Here is a 21,669-nt window from a genome sequence, read left to right on the forward strand (position 1 = left end):
TAAGCGCCGATAGTCATAAGGGGGGAGGGGGGGGGGTTTCGTTGCACTTATCACGCAACACAAAACTCAAGGAAGCAAGTGGCGAACCAAGTTCGCAACCACCGCGAGAAAACAGCGCGCCGTGTGCAGCTTCGGCGATTCGGTGCATCGCTCTGCACGCGTTGCGAATGCTCTCCGCCCGCAGTGGCACCGTCTGCACTTCACCGCAGCCGCACGATAAGCGATAAGAAAAAACATCCTCGTAGCCGCGGACCTTCACCAGCTTCCACCAATGCTTTTACCATTTTGAAGTGGTTAGGGTGTGAGGCTGTGTACGCAGAAGTTATGGTGTTCTTCGTAGGTTACTACGGACAAGTTACACTGCGCTTTTGGCGCTGCTAACCTCTGCATTGCGCGCGACATGGGTTTTGCAACTTTGATACACCACAGAATAAATAACACATAAAAATAAATCCCTTTGTGACATTTATTTCATGAGTTACTCACGCCCAAAACGTACAATATAGGTATTCTACATACATACGCCGGTGGCTGCATGGTGCCTGGTTGGAGCGGCGAGCTGCAGAGCGATTGTCCCCGGAGGCCCACTTCGCAATTTGTTAATGTGGAGCATTTCTGAGAGAACCAAACACACTTCGAGCGTTTCTATCAAGGTTACCTGTCTGTCGATCTACCTAGCCGCCTACTTCTGGGTGCTCTCGTGATCGCCTCCTTGACGTGGTGTTGACCAAAACGGCCATTGGATTGCAAGAGGGTATTACGAATATGACTGTCTAGTCATCACCTGAATAACACAAAAATTCTGTCACATACGTCATCAAACCTATCAGCCAGAAATACCAAGAAAATTGTCTGGTGCCTTTAACCTACTTGGTCGCGCAACACGTGACACTCATACTGCAGTGCTTTTCAGACTTCGGCACATCGTGTTTCTCAGGTATTGCTCTCGGGCTCTCTTGGGGCACAGAAGTGCCAAGTAAGAGCTTCGGTACTGCCTGTTCATGACTGCGTACACGACGGGATTTATGCAGCAGGACATCCAGGACAGAATGGAAGCCGTCACGTGGACCCACGGCGTTCTGAAACGGACATATATTGTTAGACAACCTAAGGACACCTGCTCACCACACCATCTGTCGATTTAACATCAAGAGTGAATGGCGCCCTCTCGTCATATAGGTACAGGGACGAAATTCAGCCAAAACGAATAAATGAAGTATACTGAATCAGAGGCTGGGTCTGAGCTGCTTCGTATAAAACCAGTAAGGGCACGAAGACGGAACAAAGCGCTCTTTGTGTCATCGTGTTCACGTCTTCGGGCGCATACCATAACAACAACAACAACAACAACAACAAAACAATGTCTATGAAGCACTAGATATGTATATTACGTATACGTATAATATATGGTAACATTGCTTGCCGAACCACAGTCACTTCTACCGTCACGTGATCGCGTCATTGCACAACATTGTAGCTGAGTAAAAAGTGGACCGATAGTGGAGGCAGTGGAAAACCACGTATAAAGTGCGGAAAACTTTCGGAAGGTGGCGGGCCGGGACCTTTCCAGCCCGCCACCCTCTGAAAAAAAAAATGCCGAAAAAAAAGGTTCCGGCTTCGAGTCGTCTAAGGTGAGTACATAAGGGAGTCTGTCAATTCGTACCATGTGTGCGAAAGTATGCGCAGAAGAAAAACAAATGTCATAAAAGATCCCGCAAACTCCGGTCCACCGCACGTTTCTGTCATCTTTAGCCATGTTTTCTGATCTATCTATCTATCTATCTATCTATCTATCTATCTATCTATCTATCTATCTATCTATCTATCTATCTATCTATCTATCTATCTATCTATCTATCTATCTATCTAAAAAGTGGTTTTTTTTTCAAAGAGCGCACGTATATCTAGGATACAAAAATATAATTTAATCACCACGTCGCCACTCACGTAATCTGCGCCTCTAGAAGGTTGGCCACGAGCAGCGGCAGGAAGCAGAGCAGGAAGAGCGCGAAGATGATGGTCATCAGCCTCGTGACCCGAATCTCTTCCTCCCTGTGGCGCGAGAATGGGCTTCGCATCCTCGTCATGCCGCTGTAGGATGCAAGCCTGCGCGAACTGTGCTGAATCTGCACAACGCAAAGGGTCTACTTATTGAAGTGACCGTCAAATATTTCAACTATGTCAATTTTTTACAGTCTTCTATAGTACGTAAAGGTGCTCCAGAATTCGGAAGCTGATTGGCGTATCACGCTATAAGCACTGTATACGAGCCCACGTTGTCTTTAGGGGGCGAGAAGCCCGGCCACGTTCCACGTTAATCTGAACATGAAATATTTAGAAGCTAGAAAGCTGCTGCAGTAACCATAAAAAGCCCTACCACGAGATGGATATTACAAAAAAAAAAACACCTCATGCCAATTTCAGATGACGAAAAAAAAGGAGCGATTTAAGCTATTGACACTTGTGAATTATATAGGACTACAGGCATTGTATTATCACGTGATCGTGACGTTGACGAAGGCAGCGTTCGTCGTGATTGCGACGAAACTGTTTACCTGGTCGAAGTTCTTATGTGCCACAGAAACTGACAAGCCCCATCTTCACGAACTCAACGTCGCGAAGGTTGATGAAACAGTAAGACGTTCTAAAAAAAAGGTTAAGGATGTTGTAGGTAGCCGGCGGATCTAGCCTTGCATAATTTGCATGCAACTGCCCCGCTCGTCCAAGACGTTCTCCATCGCTTCGTCCTGCCTTGTTTTAATTAAAACTCAGGATGCAATGCTAGCCGTTCACGTGTTGTTGTATTCCTATTCTGTTTCCACCTGCTCTTGTTGAGCGTCACGTGCGCTGTCCAGACGCTCATCTAGGAAAGCGGCTCCAACCCCTCGTCAGCTGGCACAGAGAGCTTGAGACCGGGAGACCACGCCCCACCTCCGCCAACAGTTCCTCGGCAGGGCAACCTTTGACCGCGGCGTTGACGGAAGAAGAGCCGTGCGTCGCTCCGTGTGTGTTGTGCTTGTGAGAGAGGTGTGCGGTTACGCCGACAGGAGAGGACGGACTGCGCGCATGCGCGGTTAAACAGACGCTCCCACGATCTGGTAGGGAGCAAACGTGCGTCCTTACGCAGAGATGTTTAGTGCGATTCGTTTTATCTCTAAGAATAGGAGGAGGAAGAGGAATAAACTTTATTATAAGAAACCAGCAGGTTTAGGTCGCCGGGCCTAGGCCTCCCATGAGGGGACGTCAAGGGCTTGTCTCAACGCCGCCTCATGGGCGTGCTGGGTCACCCAGGTTTGGTCGTTAAGAGCGGGGCTTCACAGGGCATCATGGAGCTTCGACGAAAGGGTCGCGGCGTTACTGTGTCTCTACTGTGCCGGGCACTCCCACAGCAAGTGCGGAAGCGTAGCCGGGTGAGTGCCGCAGCGCCGGCAGTGGGACACCAGGGACAACCTGACTGCCTGCAATGATCTGGTTAAGAACTTTTAGCTCAGACGCCGAACCTTTCTCCCACCTCACCCCAAGCTCAACCGGGCACAGGCCACCACTTTGCGTCTACTTCAAACACGTATCCCTCACCTGTCCGCTTTCACCTCATATACCCGGACGTGTACACAACCTCTAAGAATATAAGTTTTTTTTTAATTCTAACCTAATTTGAATCTTGTCTTTCTTGAAATTGTTCACATCTGTAACGTCAGATTCTCTCTCTAGAAGCTCCTGCGAGCTTGTGCTTAAGAGCGACGTCTTCATTTCCGCCCACGCGTATATTCCTGTTGACGATCCCAATAGACACATTGTTCTTGCGAAGAGCGCACACTTTATCCATCGTAGAACATTGGAAAGACCACCGGCTTTCTGGATCATATCGGTTTGCACCCTGCCGTAAATCGAATGTCCATTCCACTTTTATTGCATAGCACGCATGAAGTCCAGGCTAGTTGTAGACAACTTCTAGATTTCTAGTGGACTGGAGGAGTGTAGTGGTGCTTGCCCAATTTATGTGGGATACACATCCACTAAACTAGTAATTGACAAATTCTTTGTTTTTAGTGAACCGGATATAGATGGCTGTCATGAATCGCGGAGTCCTAAGCGACTCTTAGAGCGCCATTTAAAGCTTTGCGAGGAGAAGTGTGCCAGTAAGTAGAGCCAAAGTCCTGAGAAATTTCAATCTGAACGACAGAACCAGAATTAATCTGGTCTGGGTCTCAGCTCACTTGGGAAACTTCGGTAACGAACAAGCGCATAAAGTTGACCGAGAATTAACCGGGTAACGCTTTTCTTGAACCCTCCCCCTCTCCTCCTCTCCTGAGGAAGAGGTAGGGACGTCCTACAACGAACTTGCGCATACGTGCAAATATGACAGGAGATTATACCCCTTACCACGTACTGCAATCTCACGCACACGCAGGCCACTATCCTCCACCAAATTCAGTCTGACAGCTTTATCGCTCCCCATCGCTTAGCGATCTCCACAGGCGGGTAGGTTGACTCAGTATGCGAGCATTGCAATTAAAAATATCATAGCGAACCAAGATCGCATCGACTGGGATAGCGAAGACCTTCCCCCACCCTAAAAGTTTCAGCCAGTTCCCTCAGAAACGACATGCAGACACTAATACGATCCCTCGATGAAAAACTGCAAAGATCAGTCATGGCCTGGGTGGAAGAGACCTCTGTAGACAAGCGGTCGCCTCCAAATACTGTAATTTACTTTTAACAAAGTTGTATCCTCATACTCCTCTTTAAGCGAGTAGTGGGACGATTGCCCAATTTCTGTGACACATATGTCCGTCAGGCTAGTTGTACACATATATCTTCCTCATACTTAGTTAGTGGACCGGATCCGAGAGGAGTTTGAAATAATGTAAGAATGGACTTGTTCGCGGTGATAGGCGGTGAATCTTGTGGCACACAAGAAATACACAGACAAACGAAGTCGCAGCAGGAAGATGCGATTCGTTCAGTCTCATTTTTGGTGCGGCCGTGTACCTTGTAGTATATGCGTCCGTACGAGGCTATGATTCCCATGCACGGTATCAGGAATGCCAAGGCAAACAGGAATCTCTTGGGCGAACGGCCATCTTTGCTCAGGATGGTGCACGAGAAGGTCGGCCTGTGCAGACCGAAGCGACCCCACCAGCCGAGGAGCACGGGAACGAGCAGGCCGAAACCGACCAGCCAGCACGAAACGACCGCCATTAGGGTGCGGGTTCCGGAGAACAGACGGTCGTGCCGAAGGCGCGAGTCTACCAGCACGGCCCTGAAATTTACAAAAGGTATCAGAGGATAGCTTTTAACTCACGCCGAATGGTGAACCGTTAACAGACAGAGAAAAAAAAAGTATCAGAACACTACACGAGGTAGCGTTCCTGCAATAATACAAAAAGACGGGCAAGTTGGTTTTGCTGCATTCTGACGTTTTAGCGCTACAGCACCAGCATGTAATGTTCCTGGTTTTATTGACCGTTTACAGGGTCTTTCTCTAAGTGTGCCCAAGATTCTTCAGCATCATCGATAAATTGTGATATGTGCTCACTGCCTTCACCATTGCTTCTTCCATAGGTGTGGACATCCTAAAATGTTAAAATAAACCGTATGGGATGCTAAATAGTCAGGTAATTATCGTTCCAATTGGTAGAGTTATAGGTAGCTATGTGAAATGGGAGAATTGAAGTCCCTCCTGCGAAGAACTAATCACAGCTTTCAGGTATAGAAATTGTGGCCTCTGTTAATTATTGGAGCGTAATGAGAATCACCCAAATCATACGATGAAACCTAAACCGATGCACTTCTGCGCGCTACAACCAGACCACCTGAGTGACGTCGATTTTTAAGACAACGACTGCAATCGCAGCCCGCATACCGCATAACGAAGTCGTTGATACAACGACGCCAACTCATTGTGGATGCCTCATAATAATACGGCAACTGTGTTTTTTCGAGCATCAGTTTGGGTTCCATCGCTGAATTTCGGTGAAAATTATTACTTCGCAGTCACTACTAGAAACCACTTCTTCGAAATCCCAAAGCTGCTACGGGTTCTTCACATGCAGGATTAAAATGTCCCACTTGACACAACCACCTAACTCTACTGATTAAAACGTTAATTAGTTTATTGACCTTAATTAATGTCTCAAATTAGTCATTGGGTATCTTAGGGTGCCCACGTTTACAGAACAAGCGATTGTGAAGGCATCAAACAAATGTCAGATTTCACTAGTTCTTAAAAATATTTTAGACATTTCTCGAAACACCCAATACATCGTTATGAGCTGTTCTTCTAAGTGAAAAAGAGGAGTACTGGTTTAATTGGTTTAGCCGAGGCTGTGCCGGCGGGCTTGCTATCGACCTGATGGAATGGCCAAGAAGATGTCCGCTGCGAAGTTACCAGGCGTGCTTCGGATATATTCAGCACCTTCACCAAAAAAAGCTATATGGAGACGTCAGAAGAACGAGGAAAAAAGCTATAAGGCACACCGGTACATGAGACAGGTACATGGTATGCACAACCACGGTGACCACAGGAACTGACGCGTCCTCCTTTTCTTCGTTTTCTAGGTAAGCGGCCCACAGCAGTGTTGTAGTGAACAAATTCGCTTATTAATTCAAGCTGACAAGCATGGAGTCGCATGCACGCAGTCATACACAAACAAGTCGCACTTAGCGATCGCGGGAACACTTGCCACTAAAGCGGTAAAGTGAGAAACGGCGCCGACGTAGGTCAGCACGTGCTTTACCTCACGCTTTACAGCATGTCCCCTAAACTTTGTGCTAATGTGACCTTGAACACTGAGCGCCCACACAAAGTGACCAGCTGTAACGGTTCACTCAGCCTTTGCAAGGCCGCGCATGTAGCCTGCATACAAAGTAGGGGGTAGGTACGGTATAGCTCTCCGCCAGCGCAGCGGCCCCAGCCGGGCTGAATAGAAAGAACTCTCAAGTATTTTATTCTGTCCAAAAGATGCCTCCTAGCGACGGAAAAATTCTTGAACACGGGATGTCCTGGCTGGAGCCAACGTTTCAGCAAACGCTCTTCAAGGTAGCAACTTCGGTCGTAAGTTGGCTCCAACAACGCTCCCAGCTGTACAAGAACTTTTCTTTTTCTACAAGCCTGAATCTTTGCCTGAATTTCCGACTTGTTCGAATTCCCTCCATCCCGCTACGGCACACATCGATCGACACCCCCAACTCCATGCATGTCTATGCTCAGGAATGCAAACCATACATCGAGCCCTTCTCGCTTCACCTTCAGACTCCCCCTTTGTCATTTGTGTTTCTGATTCCTTTCCTTGAGTAGAGTTTCACGTAGGCTATAATAAAATTAGTGACACAACCCGAGTTTTTTTTTTCTCCAACAGGTAATACTCTCTGTAGGCGTAGCCCACCTGCTAACCGAGATGCCCGTCATCGAGAATATGGAGGTAGCCACGTTGCCGTAGAAGAAGAAGCCAAACACGACGCACATGTCGTCGCCGAACATCCAGCAGCGTCGGAAGTAGCGCGTGGCCGTCAGCGGCAGGTTGATGGCACAGAAGAGCAAGTCGGCAAAGCACAGGCTCAGCACGAACGCTGTGGTCGGGCCACGCAGCCGCCGGCTGCGGCCCAGTGAGACCAGCGTGAGCAGGTTGCCCGGTACGCCCAAGATCACGAACAGAACGCAACAGGCACCCGCCACGTAGGACAGGTCGCGGGGGTACGAGGCGTCGACGTCCGCCTTGCACGTCCCCGGCGCTGTTGCATTCGAATAGGCGTTCTCCTTTGAAAGTCAAAGTGACAAATGCACAATTTTAGACATCTCCAAAGTAGAGATGGAAGGGGGAGAACGAGATACTGGAAGGAGAAAGATAGAGCAAGAAGGCAGGGACATAAACCGGAAGTGATTTCTGTGATGTTTAACTCCAACTCAAGGAGGTTTAAATAAATCATGCTGGAGTGGAGGCCGCCTATACATACCAATGGGGTGCCGTGAAGCCGTGGGAAAGGAAAATAAAGTGGGAAAGGGAATTCCCTTCCGGCGTGCTTGCGTGCTGAGCCGAAAGAAAGTCTGACAATGGGCTAGTTGGATAAACACGACGAACCTTCCTTGCGCAAACTACAAGTAGAAAGACACGTGCAGAACTCTCATCAGCGCCATCTATAATCTGTTTAATGCGGTTATGAACATGCGGTATACACTGAGACCAAACACATGCACAGAGGAGATGTCCTAGTTAACAGTGCTAAAGGGGCTTATCAACGAGGCTAATAATAGTAATATCTTGGTTTTTACCTGCCAAAATGACGACATCATTATGGCTCCGGAAGTTACGACAATTTGATGTCCGATAAAGCGCACTTACAACGCACAGTACGCGGGCCCCTGCCATTTCGCCTCCACCAAAATGCCACATGCACCGCGGCCGGAATTTAGGTTCGCGACCTTCGGATCAGCAGTGGAGCACCGAAATCCCTGACCCACCACGGCGGACCATTGAAGAGGCCAGATGGAGTCGGTAGCTACGACATCTCTTCGTATGCATGTAATCTCTGTATCTATTCAATGTTTATCACCGCAATAAACAGTTGATAGCTTACGCTTGTGTTCTGCACATGCCTTTCTTCTGAAGTGTGCACCTTCTTTTTGTAGCTTGCGCGAGGAAATTTGTTCCTCAGCTTTAAATAACTGCGATAGTGTACTCCTGCACTGCGTGACTGAAGTCAGCTTTCAGTTACATCATGAATTACAGTTCACTTTGTTTATGACAGCCGCAGATTTGTTGTTTTACTTTCTTATTGTCTTGCTGTCCTCTTCTCTATCCCCCGGTTTAACGTATAACTCATCCGGTACACCTTGTAATTGATTAATGTATCTGCCTTTCGACGGCGTCGTCCATCTCTCGTTCTCTCTTTACGGAGATTTCTGTATGTTAGGGTATCGCACTTAGTATCTAATAGATCACTGCATATATCGCCAACGACACACACACACACACCAAACATTGACTTCGATGTTCTATGTGAGGGCTTCGAGGAGAGAAAAATAAAGGAAAAACAAGGAGAACAGGGAGGGCAACCAGAGGAAGACTCCGGTTCGCTACCTTTTACTTGTAAAGGATAAATGGGGTGTAAAAGAATGAAGGCGAAAAATGAAGAGTTTTTGACAGTACGAAAAAATGTAGTGACGGGAGCAATGTCCGAGTACTAGGCAGCAACACTGTCCGCGAACAGTCACACTTTGTCTCTATACCCCGTTGGCTTCGTGCTCACAACTCTTACGTCCTGCGAACTTTTGCGAGTAGTTGTACGCGGGCAGCACGCATTTCTCTATTTTAGGGGCGAAGCTCCTTCACGCGTGGGTCTGTACTTACCATGGGGTTTGTTATTGGTGATGTACGTATAGCAACCGGTGGCACATACCCGCTCTAGAGCGGGTATGTGCCACAAGTGATGCGAGATGGGAGATGGCGGTACTTGGAGTGTTCACTAGATGTATGCACGGACGGACGCATGGACGGACGGACAGAAAGACTAGCAGACTGATAGACAGATGGATGGACGGACGGACGCATGGGTGGTCGCGCGGAAGGACGGAAGCCCGGAATGGCTGACGGACACTTCGCCCCCCTCATCATCCAGCATATCCAGCCTCCCCACTCATCACAGCATATTCACTCCGTGGATATGCTGTGATTTTTTTCTCATCCATTTCTATAGGTTTTGGAGTTGATAAAAACGTACCCGACTAATTATTATTTTTCTTTATGGAAACTAATCTGGCATTGCTTCGCGTTACGCAGCGACAAGGAAAATACTGAAGAACGATAGGATGCAGCTTAGCGCAGTCCTACATTAGAGGGACAATTACGGGCAGTACAACGGGTACGCGAAGCGGCTAAAAGGCTAGGTCATTCGGTTGCAACGTAAGAGCACGGCCCGCTTCGGGCTAGGACACTAGCGCGACCTATTCATTAATAAATTCCTTTCATTCACCCAAACAGAGTTCTGAGCCGCGAAGGTAAATGCACAATCACACGTTGATCGGAGTAAGGGCCCATGATGTGCCCACTCCTGTACCTTTAACTTCCTACTAATCGCTTTTTCTCGTGTGAAAACATTGATGCTAGCAGAACAAACTGACTGGCCGATCAATTCCGGGCGCGTCTTTTAGGGCCTTCCATAGTTTCATGTTGAACGGCTTGCTCTAAAACTGTGTCGGGTAAAAAAGTTGACATGAGGTCACTCAAAAAGACCAGTAAGGCTAAGTCGCTATCATATATACGCATTATGAACAAGGTGTCAAGTTAGTGGAGGTGCTGGTATTGACTTCATTTAGCCAAAACTCCATTGTCCTGCGCCTCAGGGTAGCTCTTCACTGGAAGCCACTCTTTCGGCTCTGGAAAAGATGGCTAGTTCATCCCTTGCCGATTTTGAGGAAGCTGGCAGATACGGGAAAGGTGAAACTCCAATATCCTCACAAGATGTGATCTTGGGTAGCTGGTTGGCTTCGACTACAACTTGAACAGTTCGTATTGAATTGTATAGAACCGTTCGTGATAGTCGATAGTCTGTGAGGACCAGTAAAAAAATTTGGTTCCTGCTCAGGCGGCTAGAAATTTCAAGGGAGCCTGATATTTTCCTGGCGCGCGGATAAGACCGTCGTACGGTACTATCGAGATACTTCAATCAAGCAACCAGCCGATCAACAAAATCTTTTTTTTCAATCACTCAGTCAATGAAAAACATATAAACTTCTTACCATTTCATCGGGCTCCTTTGATAAGACGTCCCCGAGGCGCGGGTTTTTGCAGCTGAGCAAGCCTCCTCGCGTCGACGCCGTACATGACGAACAAACGGGTCGCTCGAAATGCGAGCAGAGTCGAATGCCCCGCCGACGGCCGCTTTCATAAACTCAGGTAACCTTCCCGGTAACACGAATACGTTTGCTCTGATTCACGCCTACATTTTTGCGGATAGCCACAATGCATACGCACAGGCGTTTCACCGACATCTATCGGTGGCATATACGGCATTTCCGGCACTGCTCATACGAGTTTGAACTGAACACCGTACATAGACTCGTGTAAGACCCCCCCCCCCCCTTTTTTTTTGTTTTTGAAAATTTGGTCGAGTGACGACGCTTACACGTGACCGAACCTATTGGTGAACTTAATCGACGTAGCGCGTTTTGAAACATAGGACAAGGGAAGGGACAGAAGGGAGCGCTTACTTCCAACAAATCTTTATTTCGAGGAACGTACATATATATGCTCATGAAATTCGAAAACAACAGACAAGCAGATGAAAAACCCTCCAATGCCATGCGCTAAAAACTTATGATCTCAAAAACGAAAATTCTTTTTCACAAAGACCGAGAGAAGGATTGCTGACGCAGTTTAGCCCTAATCTACTGATCCTTTCTGCTTCAATAATCTCCCTTGTCACTTTATTTCTGTTTTTTTCCTTTGATTACCGTACCATGAAAAAGTGGTTTGCAGCCACACGTGCTGCAATTTAGTGCCAAAAAACCGTCTCGACCAATTTTTACGTTGCAAGCGTGTTCGCGGAGCTGGTCATTAATACATCTGCCAGTTTGTCCTATGTAGTGTTTACCGCATGAAAGAGGTATCTGATAGATTACAAATTGCGCGCATACGACAAACAGTGTTAAGTGCTTTTTAGAGCATCCCGGTTTTGCATGTGAAACAACTTTCATACACAAGTACGAGAGCTTTTTCGGGGCAGAAAACACCACCTTTACATTGGCCTGCTCTCCAACCTTTTTAAAGTTGTGGGAGATTCCATGCAGATAAGGCACTACGGCCAGCTTCTGACGTCTCACTGGCTCAACATGAAAGAGAGCTGGATGCAAGGACTGAAGCTTCTTGATCAGAATTCCCGCGACGGAAACCTGTACGTGAGAGGGGTAGCCAGCGTCCAGAAGTCGTTCTGCTTGTTCCTTGAAACTAGTTGCTATCAGATGTGGACAAGACTTCTGCAAGGCGTTACTAAAGCACATGTTTACAATGTCTCGTTTTACGAGCTTAGTATGGCCGGAATGGTAAGGAAGCAAGGGTTTGTTACTCCTCGGTTTGTACATCCAACAAATGTGGTCTAGGTGAAACGTGAGAGCGATATCTAAAAATCTGAGAGTGTTATTTACAGGCAACTCATGGGTTAAAACAAGCGGACTAAACCGCTCCTTGATGAAGTTGAGGATATCTAGGGCACAAAAAATGGGATCACAGTCAAGAAGAATGAGGAAATCGTCAACAAGTCCAAAGATGCGCATGATTCGGTTGTCACTAAGGTCACCGGAAACGGTTCTGTCGAGCTTGGCTAAAAACAAATTACTTAAGATTGGAGCAATACATGATCCAATACAAATGCCCTCCTTTTGAAGGTGGGGCTTCCCATTCCATTGAATAAAAGTAGATTGCAAATAAAAAGATAAAAGTTCTAAAAAGCTACTAGACGATATACCAGCACTATTCTGAAATGTTATGCTACCAAGCTTGTCAATGCTCTCTTCTACACAACTAAGAATCGAACCATTTCGTGTTATCGTTTCAGAAAATGGCACGTGGCAAAAAAAAAATGTTGCGTTCTTTTTACAAAGTAAGCTTGTCTATTAACAGTAGATGACCCATTTCTCGTGAAAAATTCCCATCAAGTTCTTGATTTCGTCCGATCCCGTTCGAATCAGCACATGTGTGGTTTTTCCATTGATGTAAAAGATCTGTACTATTCGTAGCCTCATAAATTGATTCTTAGTTGTGTAGAAGAGAACATTGACAAGCTTGATAGCATAACATTTGAGAATAGTGCTGGTATTTTGTCTAGTAGCTTTTTAGAACTTTTATCCTTTTATTTGCAATCTACTTTTATTCAATGGAATGGGAAGCCCCACCTTCAAAAGGAGGGCATTTGTATTGGATCATGTATTGCTCCAATCTTAAGTAATTTGTTGTTAGCCAAGCTCGACAGAACCGTTTCCGGTGACCTTAGTGACAACCGAATCATGCACATCTTTAGATTTGTTGACGACTTCCTCATTCTTCTTGACTGTGATCCCATTTTTTGTGCCCTAGATATCCTCAACTTCATCAAGGAGCAGTTTAGTCCCCTTGTTTTAACCCATGAGTTGCCTGTTAATAACACTCTCAGATTTTTAGATATCGCTCTCACGTTTCACCTAGACCACATTTGTTGGATGTACAAACCGAGGAGTAACAAATCCTTGCTTCCGTACCATTCCGGCCATACTAAGCTCGTAAAACGAGGCATTGTAAACATGTGCTTTAGTAACGCCTTGCAGAAGTCTTGTCCAAATCTGATAGCAGCTAGTTTCAAGGAACAAGCAGAACGACTTCTGGACGCTGGCTACCTCTCTCACGTGTTTCCGTCGCGGGAATTCTGATCAAGAAGCTTCAGTCCTTGCATCCAGCTCTCCCTCATGTTGAGCCAGTGAGACGTCAGAAGCTGGCCGTAGTGCCTTATCTGCATGGAATCCCCCACAACTTGAAAAAGGTTGGAGAGCGGGCCAATGTAAAGGTGGTGTTTTCTGCCCCGAAAAAGCTCTAGTACTTGTGTATGAAAGTCGTTTCACATGCAAAACCGGGATGCTCTAAAAAGCACTTAACACGGTTTGTCACATGCGCGCAATTTGTAATCTATCAGATACCTCTTTCATGCGGTGAACACTACATAGGACAAACTGGCAGATGTATTAATGACCGGCTCCGCGAACACGCTTGCAACGTAAACAATGGTCGAGATGGTTTTTTGGCACTAAATTGCAGCACGTGTGGCTGCAAACCACTTTTTCATGGTACGGTAATCATAGGAAAAAACAGAAATAAAGTGACAAGGGAGATTATTGAAGCAGAAAGGATCAGTAGATTAGGGCTGAACTGCGTCAGCAATCCTTCTCTCGGTCTTTGTGAAAAAGAATTGTCGTTTTTGAGATCATAAGTTTTTAGCGCATGGCATTGGAGGGTTTTTCATCTGTTTGTCTGTTGTTTTCGAATTTCATTAGCCTATATATGTACGCTCCTCGAAATAAAGTTTTGTTGGAAGTAAGCGGTCCCTTCTGTCCCTTTCCTTGTCCTATGTTTCAAAACGCGCTACGTCGATTAAGTATGTCTTACCAACATGCCCAACTTTATACTCTAGTCCATCGGTCAAGTAGGCGACTGTCGATGTATGCAGGGTCGAATTAACAGTGCGGAAGGCCGGATTTAGGAAAAATTATGATAACAATAACAAGGGGTCCGCTCCCCTTCACCCGGTCCCCTTTCTTTCCCGCTTCGTCATCTGGTCGTGCTTGAGACTTGACGCTTTTCAGATTATGCTGCAAAGGAAACAAGTCATATTATTTATTCTAAGCCTCTCCGGAGTGGTTAACATCACCTAGGCGTTTTAGGAGCGAAGCTCCTTAGGGCGTGGGTCTGTTCATCCTCCGTCGTTGTCGTACGTAGCCACCGGGATTCGAGAAGGGAGATGGCGGTACTTGGAGTGTTCACTAGATGGACGCACGGGCGGACAGACAGACTAGAAGACGGACAGACATATGGAAGGACATGCGGACGTACGGATGGATGGACGCGCGGACAGATGTACGGACGCATGGGTGGACGCACGGGTGGTCACGCAGACAGACGGAAGCACGGACGGACGCTTCGCGCCACTCATCATCATTCAGTTCGTGGATATGCTGCGATTTTGTTTTCTTGCATAACACGTTGAGAGATTGTCATCGTTATAATGAACTATCGCAGGAGACGAAGACACATGGAAAGCATTAAAACTTGTCTGGTTCATTGGATCATCCCAAAAGAAGACTAAACCGTGCTAGAAGTTAAGACGAAAAGAAGAAATGCACACGACTCTAAGAAGTGCAGTCCAAGCACCGTGTGTGTTTCTTCCATTCGTCTTGACCCGTAGCGTTGGTTACCTTTATTTAAAGAGAGGACATCTTCCCTGGAAAATCAGGGAGCGCCTTTGTGAAAGAAAATAGCTTCCTCTATTTGCTTCAGCTTCACTGATTCGGTATCACACCCTTCGGTTGCCCGCGGGGGAGCACTTTCGAAATTTACAGGTGTGCCTTTTTCAGAAGCTGTTCGCACGTACTTTCGGTAAACAGGCTACCAATTGTCTAGCTACTTTTTATATCGTACAACAACACACATTTCAGCTCTTCAAAAGCACCATTTCGATATAGTGCTGTTATGCATATTGTATATGCCCACTCATCCCAGCAAGTAATACAGATAGTATAAAATAAAATATTTTTGGTATAAAAAGTGGCTGGGCCAAATATTTTTGGAAAAGGTGGCACCTATAAAAAATGAGACCAACGCAGAACTTTCACAAACACTTTTTAGAAAAACTCGAAAAACTACCACACATATTTTTATTTATGCACAAATTGTTCGTTTTTAAACATGTAATGGGGTTACATTTTTGCAGGCAATATTCACTTTCGTAGGGCTTCAGCGCATTAAACGATATTTCAAACTGGAACCACTCCCTACGTGCCTTCGCTTTGCGTGTTGGACTGCAGCTGCTAAAATCCTCGTCAGGCTTGCTCTATGTGACCCTCCGCTGGATCAGCTCCTTCCCTCTACGCGATGCACGGTCTTGGGCGAGTAAAAGGTTCCTACCACAGACTGCAGAACTGCGAGCTGGCTTCAAGATTATGCACGCTATGCATCGAACATCTTGTTAACATGTTGTGATGAGATGTGCCGACACCGCAGAGCGGCGTCGAAACGCCAGAGCACGCGCAATGGAATAAGTGGTGCGCCCATCTGGAACGTCGCTTTTCTGCACGTGCACACGTGCCGCGCACACAACAACAGAGGAACAGGCCACGTTGGCCGATGCTGGAGCGAGGAAGCCTTGGCCCGGCTGGACGTAAACGTTCGGGAGGCCAAAATTGTTGCCAACGCCCGAAGAACTCCTCCGCATACGGCACGTCTCCTGCTCCGGCACCCAGCGGACGCAGCAGCTGCGACAACCCACCTGGCCCTTCTCGTCCGACAACATCAACGCCGCCGCAGTTGCTTCGTCGGTCCCCAAACGCGTGAGCGCGTCGTTTATTTATTTTTTATTTACAAGTACTGCTGTCCCTTGCCTGGGACATTGCAGGAGCGGGTACAGAAAAATCAACGAAAGCACAGAAGCAAACAATAGCGCGCACAAATTTATGTGGCTAACACATAAAATTTTTCCCGAACTCTACAGTGTTCAGTCTACGCAATGCACCATCAAGCTTGTTCCAAACTTCCACCACACGCGGAAAAAAAGAGAATTTGAAACAATCCAAACGAGACCTGAAGGGTACAAGGTTCAAAGCGTCTGTACTACGTGTTGTTGTTTGAACTGATTGGATTCTAAAGACGCTTTGCTTTTCTGTATTGCTTGCTGTGCTTTGCACTCGTGCCCTTTTTTTGGTGTGTGTGTGTTTGAATATATGTTTGTGTGTCGTGCCAATTGCGTACTATTCTTTGCGGTCCTAGCCAGCGTCTCTGACATACACGACTAATAATTCTCCCCGAACATTATTTTATAACACAGGTATATTGATTGTTGAAATCGATGATCTCGTCCTATCAGGGGAATCCAGCAGAAACTTTTTCGAACAAAACAACGAGTTCGACCACGTATTCCGGCCCATGGTGGGCCTTCTAAAACTGGAAAGCCCGGTTCATTTGAACCCTAAATAATCAGCCCCTGGATGTACGGCGACCGTCTCTTAAGAAGAATATTTAAAACAGCTATAACCAGCATTCTCTCATTCTAAGATTTTTCCAATTGTTTTTTTTTACTATAAAGTGGTGCCATAAAACTACATGCCTATAATCACTGCCACAAAATCTAGCATAGTAAAATTTAAAAATTGTACTTCTTTGCTTTCGGCTGAAATAAATTTCGATTCCATTCAATTTAAACAAGCCCTGCACGTGGCTACCATACTACCTCTCATTGCCACTGTTATACAGCCGGCTCGCGAGGACGTTTGGGGAGCTTGTCAACTACGGTGTCATTCATGGTACTACGATTTGCAGCGCTGTTTTTTTTTTGTGTGTGTGTGTGTTTTGATGATTCCTCTCTTTGTGTGTGATGCCTCCTTTCAGAAAATTCTTATTGCACCAAACCTCTCCACGGCAAGCCACACGTTAAAGAACCGCGAGCAATACACCGCCAACGACGCACGTGGTGAGGGTCATGGGACAAAAATCGTTTCTTTCAACTTCACCGCTGCCAATATGGAGGGCGCGGCTCTTGGATAGGTCTATACGGCAATGTTTGAAACGACAAAAAAAATGTAACTGCAGACGTTTTATGCGATAAAATATGACTGTTCATCACCGCAATCTATTTTATGCTACCAGGGGCATGCGAATATTTGAAAATTTTACACCGATTCGAATAGCGTTTCAGTCGATTCAGTATTGCCCCACTGCGGTGGTCTAGTGGCTAAGGTACTCGGCTACTGACCCGCAAATAGCGGGATCGAATACCTGCTGCGGCGGCTGCATTCTCGATGGCGGCGGAAATTCTGTAGGCCCGTGTGCTCAGATTTGGTTGCACGTTGAACCCCAGGTTGTCGAAATTTCCGGAGCCCTCCACTACGGCGTCTCTCATAATCATATGGTGGTTTTGGGACGTTAAACCCCACATATCATTCAATCAAATCGATTCAGTATTCGAATAGAATAGCAAGTATTCAGAACACAGTTTATTTTTCGGACAATTTTCAAATATTGAGCACCAACGGGAACCCCAACAGAAGAAAACGTTCAAACCACGAATGGCCAACAGTTCCTGTCTTTGTGTTGTGATAACTGAACGAAAGGACTACAGTTGCCCTCAGCTTCAGACGAGTAATTTTTGCAGACATGGACAATAATACCATAGCCAGTTGTTGCGGCACGCTCTGAAAATTTTTACACCCATAAGGGTGTATTTGTTTTTTTTCCCATGGGCAACACTCTTTTAGGGTGTCCAGGAACACCCCAAACAATACGGTGTTTAGAAACACCCTGAAACTGTAGGGTGTAAGAAACATTACACCCTACTTTAATAGGTGTTTATGAACACCCCTAAACTATGGGTGTTGGATGAAGCTACACCCATGCGAGTGGCGTGCACACAGAAAACCCATTTGAAACGATGGCAGTTATATGGATGAGCATACTTGATCAAATGAAGCGCAATTAACGGGCAACAAAAGTAGAGACACAGGAGGTGACGTTTAGACTTGTGTGTTGAGGAGAGCCGTTCACAGCACTTCATTCCATCAAATATGCATCACCAACTGGCCCAAGCCTCAATTGTTCTCAGGGAGAAGCATATATCAGCCGTCTCTGCGGCTGACAGGGAAGAAGGAAGGTACTGGTGTCCCCCACAATACTTATACCTGCATGCATGCAGCTGATAAAATAAGGTGCCATGGTCTCGAATGAGCTGCATGAGAGCAGTGTATATGTGTACGTATACTGGGCCGTAAACGACAAAGACGCGGAAGGCACCACACACACACACACACACACACACACACACACACACACACACACACACACACACACACACACACACACACACACACACACACACACACACACACACACACACGCACGCACGCACGCACGCACACACACACACACACACACACACACACACACACACACACACACACACACATACCACAGTAGTGCAAGCAGTAACCTGTAGCGTAAGGTCCACCCGAACATAACACCGAAGCAAAAAACAATTAAGCCCATATGTTAACATCTGCACTTATTATAGAAAAACTGCAAATCTGACAAACAGGACTCTTATGGCATTCTGTAAAACTTTGAGATATGTCACGGGACCAAGTTTCTTTCTCTCTATACTAAAAATTTATTGTTTTCAATACAATAATTTTCCACAACTTTCAAAACATTTGCGCTAGTCGGGAAAACGACTGAGACGTATGGCGTTTGATTGACACCTATACAATAGAAAAAAAACGCGTAGAAAAAGTAAGCGAGTTTGTGGAGTCACATTTACAACCCACTACTTTTCGCAGTATAAATTTCGACATTAAAAAAAAGAACATTCAATAAGGTAGTGTAATTGGGGTTGTATTAATGTAATGTCAGTGTTGGTATACTTCTAACTGCAAAACCACTCGTCCCTGCTGCTTGCACAATAATCTTCAGCTGCTGAGATTACTGGTGCCTTCGAGAGAAGTGGGGCGAAGCTGTTCTTTCTGTACAGGAAATTCAATCCCGGAAACCTAAAGCAAATACACAAGGAACAATGACTGAAATTTCACAAAGAGTGCAACATAGTGTGCACCATGCATAACTGCTTTCTTAAGTGTAAGTATAAATTGAGTGCATAGCAAGCATTTTCAGGGGCATCGGGCTCCTATGCAGTGAGAAATGTTAGTAAAGGTATGCTGAGCAATAAACGCCATAAAAAGCGCGCTGTGGCATGCATCATTATGCCTTTCGTGCCGTAGATATGAACCCTACTTTACCCTTTCTGCTTGCTCACGCAGGCAAATAAAAAGGTGCTGCTCCAAGTTGATAATGTTCCATAAGCTGCATGCAACGACCAATCTAAGTGAATGTCAAGTTCTATGTTTAAGCATGCATCAACACAGCTGCATGTGTATTTCTGCAGATCTACCATGGTACTCATTCGATTAGTTTATTAAAAGGAATACAGTACGACGCGCGACGACGTATATATATTTTATCTGTATTGCACAAAAGCACAATGCCACTGAGCATACATGACGGTATGCGCATTGAGAAGGTATTCAGTGCAGGTAACTTGAAAAATTAAGTACTGTACAGTTACGTATTAAAATGCGAATGATACTAGTGTTCTTGAATTGGCTGACATTGACACGATTATATAATGAAAGAATCGGCTATTGGGTCCTTCCACATCAGACGTCCCAGCCATTTTGGTGACCACCGCAAATGTATCCGAAAAAAAATCGCACTGATTTTACTGCATTAAACAAGGTAACTGCTAGAATATTTCGCAGACAAATAATTTATTGGTCACGTGACTGCCTCCTGAACTTCCCGGAATCTCGTCTGGATGTTTGTGAAAAAAAATTATTTCATAAGTATATCGTCTTCCGTGCCAAATTTGGTCTACAAGTTAAGTGAAGGGCTTGCGTAAAGTGTATGAAGCTCAGTAATATTATTACCATTGTGGTCGACAAGTTAAGTGAAGGGCTTGCGTAAAGTGTATGAAGCTCAGTAATATTATTGCCATTTTTCGACCACATACGCCTCAAATAACTTAGCCGAAATGTGTTATATCTGCATTTTTCTATATCAATGCTGCACTTTGAATGAATATCTGAGGAGTGAATGCTTAATCCACAGAAGGTATATTTGGAGGAAAACATAATTTAGACCTCTCAAGCTGTCAAACTTTACGAGAAAAAATCGCAAATTTCACAAGATAATTGTTTTGTTGATAATGAGACGCAACTTGCACTATGTGGTGGTTGAATTAAAATAGACTTTGTACCTAAATCGAAGCAAATAAACAGTTCTTTTCATGTGCCAAATTTTGTCATAGCAATTTATGTTTTGAGAAAAAGGTCACAGCATATCCACGGAGTGAATGATGATGAGTGGGGCGTAGCGTTCGTCCGTCCGGACGCACAAACGGATGGACAGACAGTCTGACGCCAGTATGGACGAACAGAAAGACGGACGGACTCACGGACAGACCGACACAGGGAAGCCCGGACGGATGGATGCACAGACGAACGGACGAAAGCACAAATGTACGGACGAACGATTCGCCCCACGAATCATCATTTTGTCCGTGCATATGCTATGAAAACCACTAACGCTATCTATTGTGCAACTCATCAAGTGGCTACATAATACTAGTACGACTACAGAGGAGGGAATGACCCATGGCCTCAAGAGCTTTGCCCCTAAATGATTTTTGAAGTTCCAAGGTCCCCATTCGCCATTTGGTCATACAGCAGCTGACGCCTCGAAGTTCGCCATTGCCGTTGATGAAAAAATTCAAAAAATATTTTATTCCTTGAAATAGAGGAGACCGCCAGGGGCGCCGACTAGTGCAGACGCGTTGATTTCGGCTCCTGCTTTTTTCAATGTTTTGGTTGGTTTCTTTCGTCGAAACCGAGTACATTATGTGTTAAACGACGCACTGCGTTGCGAGGACTTGACCAACACCGGCCTTTCTACGGTGTGTGACTTTTTACTCTTTATGAGTGTGTGCAGCTCCGACCACGCCACGGCACAGCTAACCCTGACGCGGTGAGCCTAACCTTGGCGAGGCAGCGCAGGTAGGCCTAGGCCTAACCCTGCGACCGCGGGCGCCTTAGCCCAAGATGGAGATCGTGGAGGGAGAAATCTTTCAGGACGAAGCAAGCAGCCCCGGCTGGATGACCGCATATGGCCGCAAGAACAGCAAGGGAATGAGAACGGCGACTACTACCCGCGAACGCACCTCAACGCGTGGCGGACGAAAGGGCGGTGGCCGCACCGCCGCCCCACGGAACGCGTACCAACGCATCGTCGCCACCTCGAGGCTCCCTCAACTTACGAGGGACACGTATCGCATCATCGTAAGACCGAGGGACGGTCTGAATGTGACCAAGGTCTGTCAAATACGTTTCGAGCAAGC

At 46.1% G+C, this 21,669-nt stretch overlaps 1 protein-coding gene across 2 annotated transcripts; it reads right to left on the bottom strand.

Moving 5' to 3' along the window:
- Positions 1 to 452: 452 nt before the first annotated feature.
- On the bottom strand, positions 453 to 10,950 carry LOC119173827 (protein trapped in endoderm-1). Of its 2 annotated transcripts, none has more exons than XM_075894339.1 (5): positions 10,739 to 10,950; positions 7,467 to 7,759; positions 4,993 to 5,263; positions 1,948 to 2,126; positions 453 to 1,079 (listed from the first exon to the last, which is right to left on the bottom strand). In XM_075894339.1, exons 1-5 carry the CDS (start codon positions 10,739 to 10,741, stop codon positions 893 to 895), a joined length of 933 nt encoding a protein of 310 aa, XP_075750454.1. In that variant the 5' UTR covers positions 10,742 to 10,950; the 3' UTR covers positions 453 to 892. The 2 variants fall into 2 exon arrangements, with proteins under 2 accessions (XP_075750454.1, XP_075750453.1); XM_075894338.1 differs by having other exon boundaries at positions 7,389 to 7,759; positions 10,739 to 10,948.
- Between the last annotated feature and the right edge of the window lie 10,719 nt (positions 10,951 to 21,669).

The sequence above is a fragment of the Rhipicephalus microplus genome, chromosome 5, assembly GCF_043290135.1.
Source record: "Rhipicephalus microplus isolate Deutch F79 chromosome 5, USDA_Rmic, whole genome shotgun sequence".
Classification (NCBI taxonomy): domain Eukaryota; kingdom Metazoa; phylum Arthropoda; class Arachnida; order Ixodida; family Ixodidae; genus Rhipicephalus; species Rhipicephalus microplus.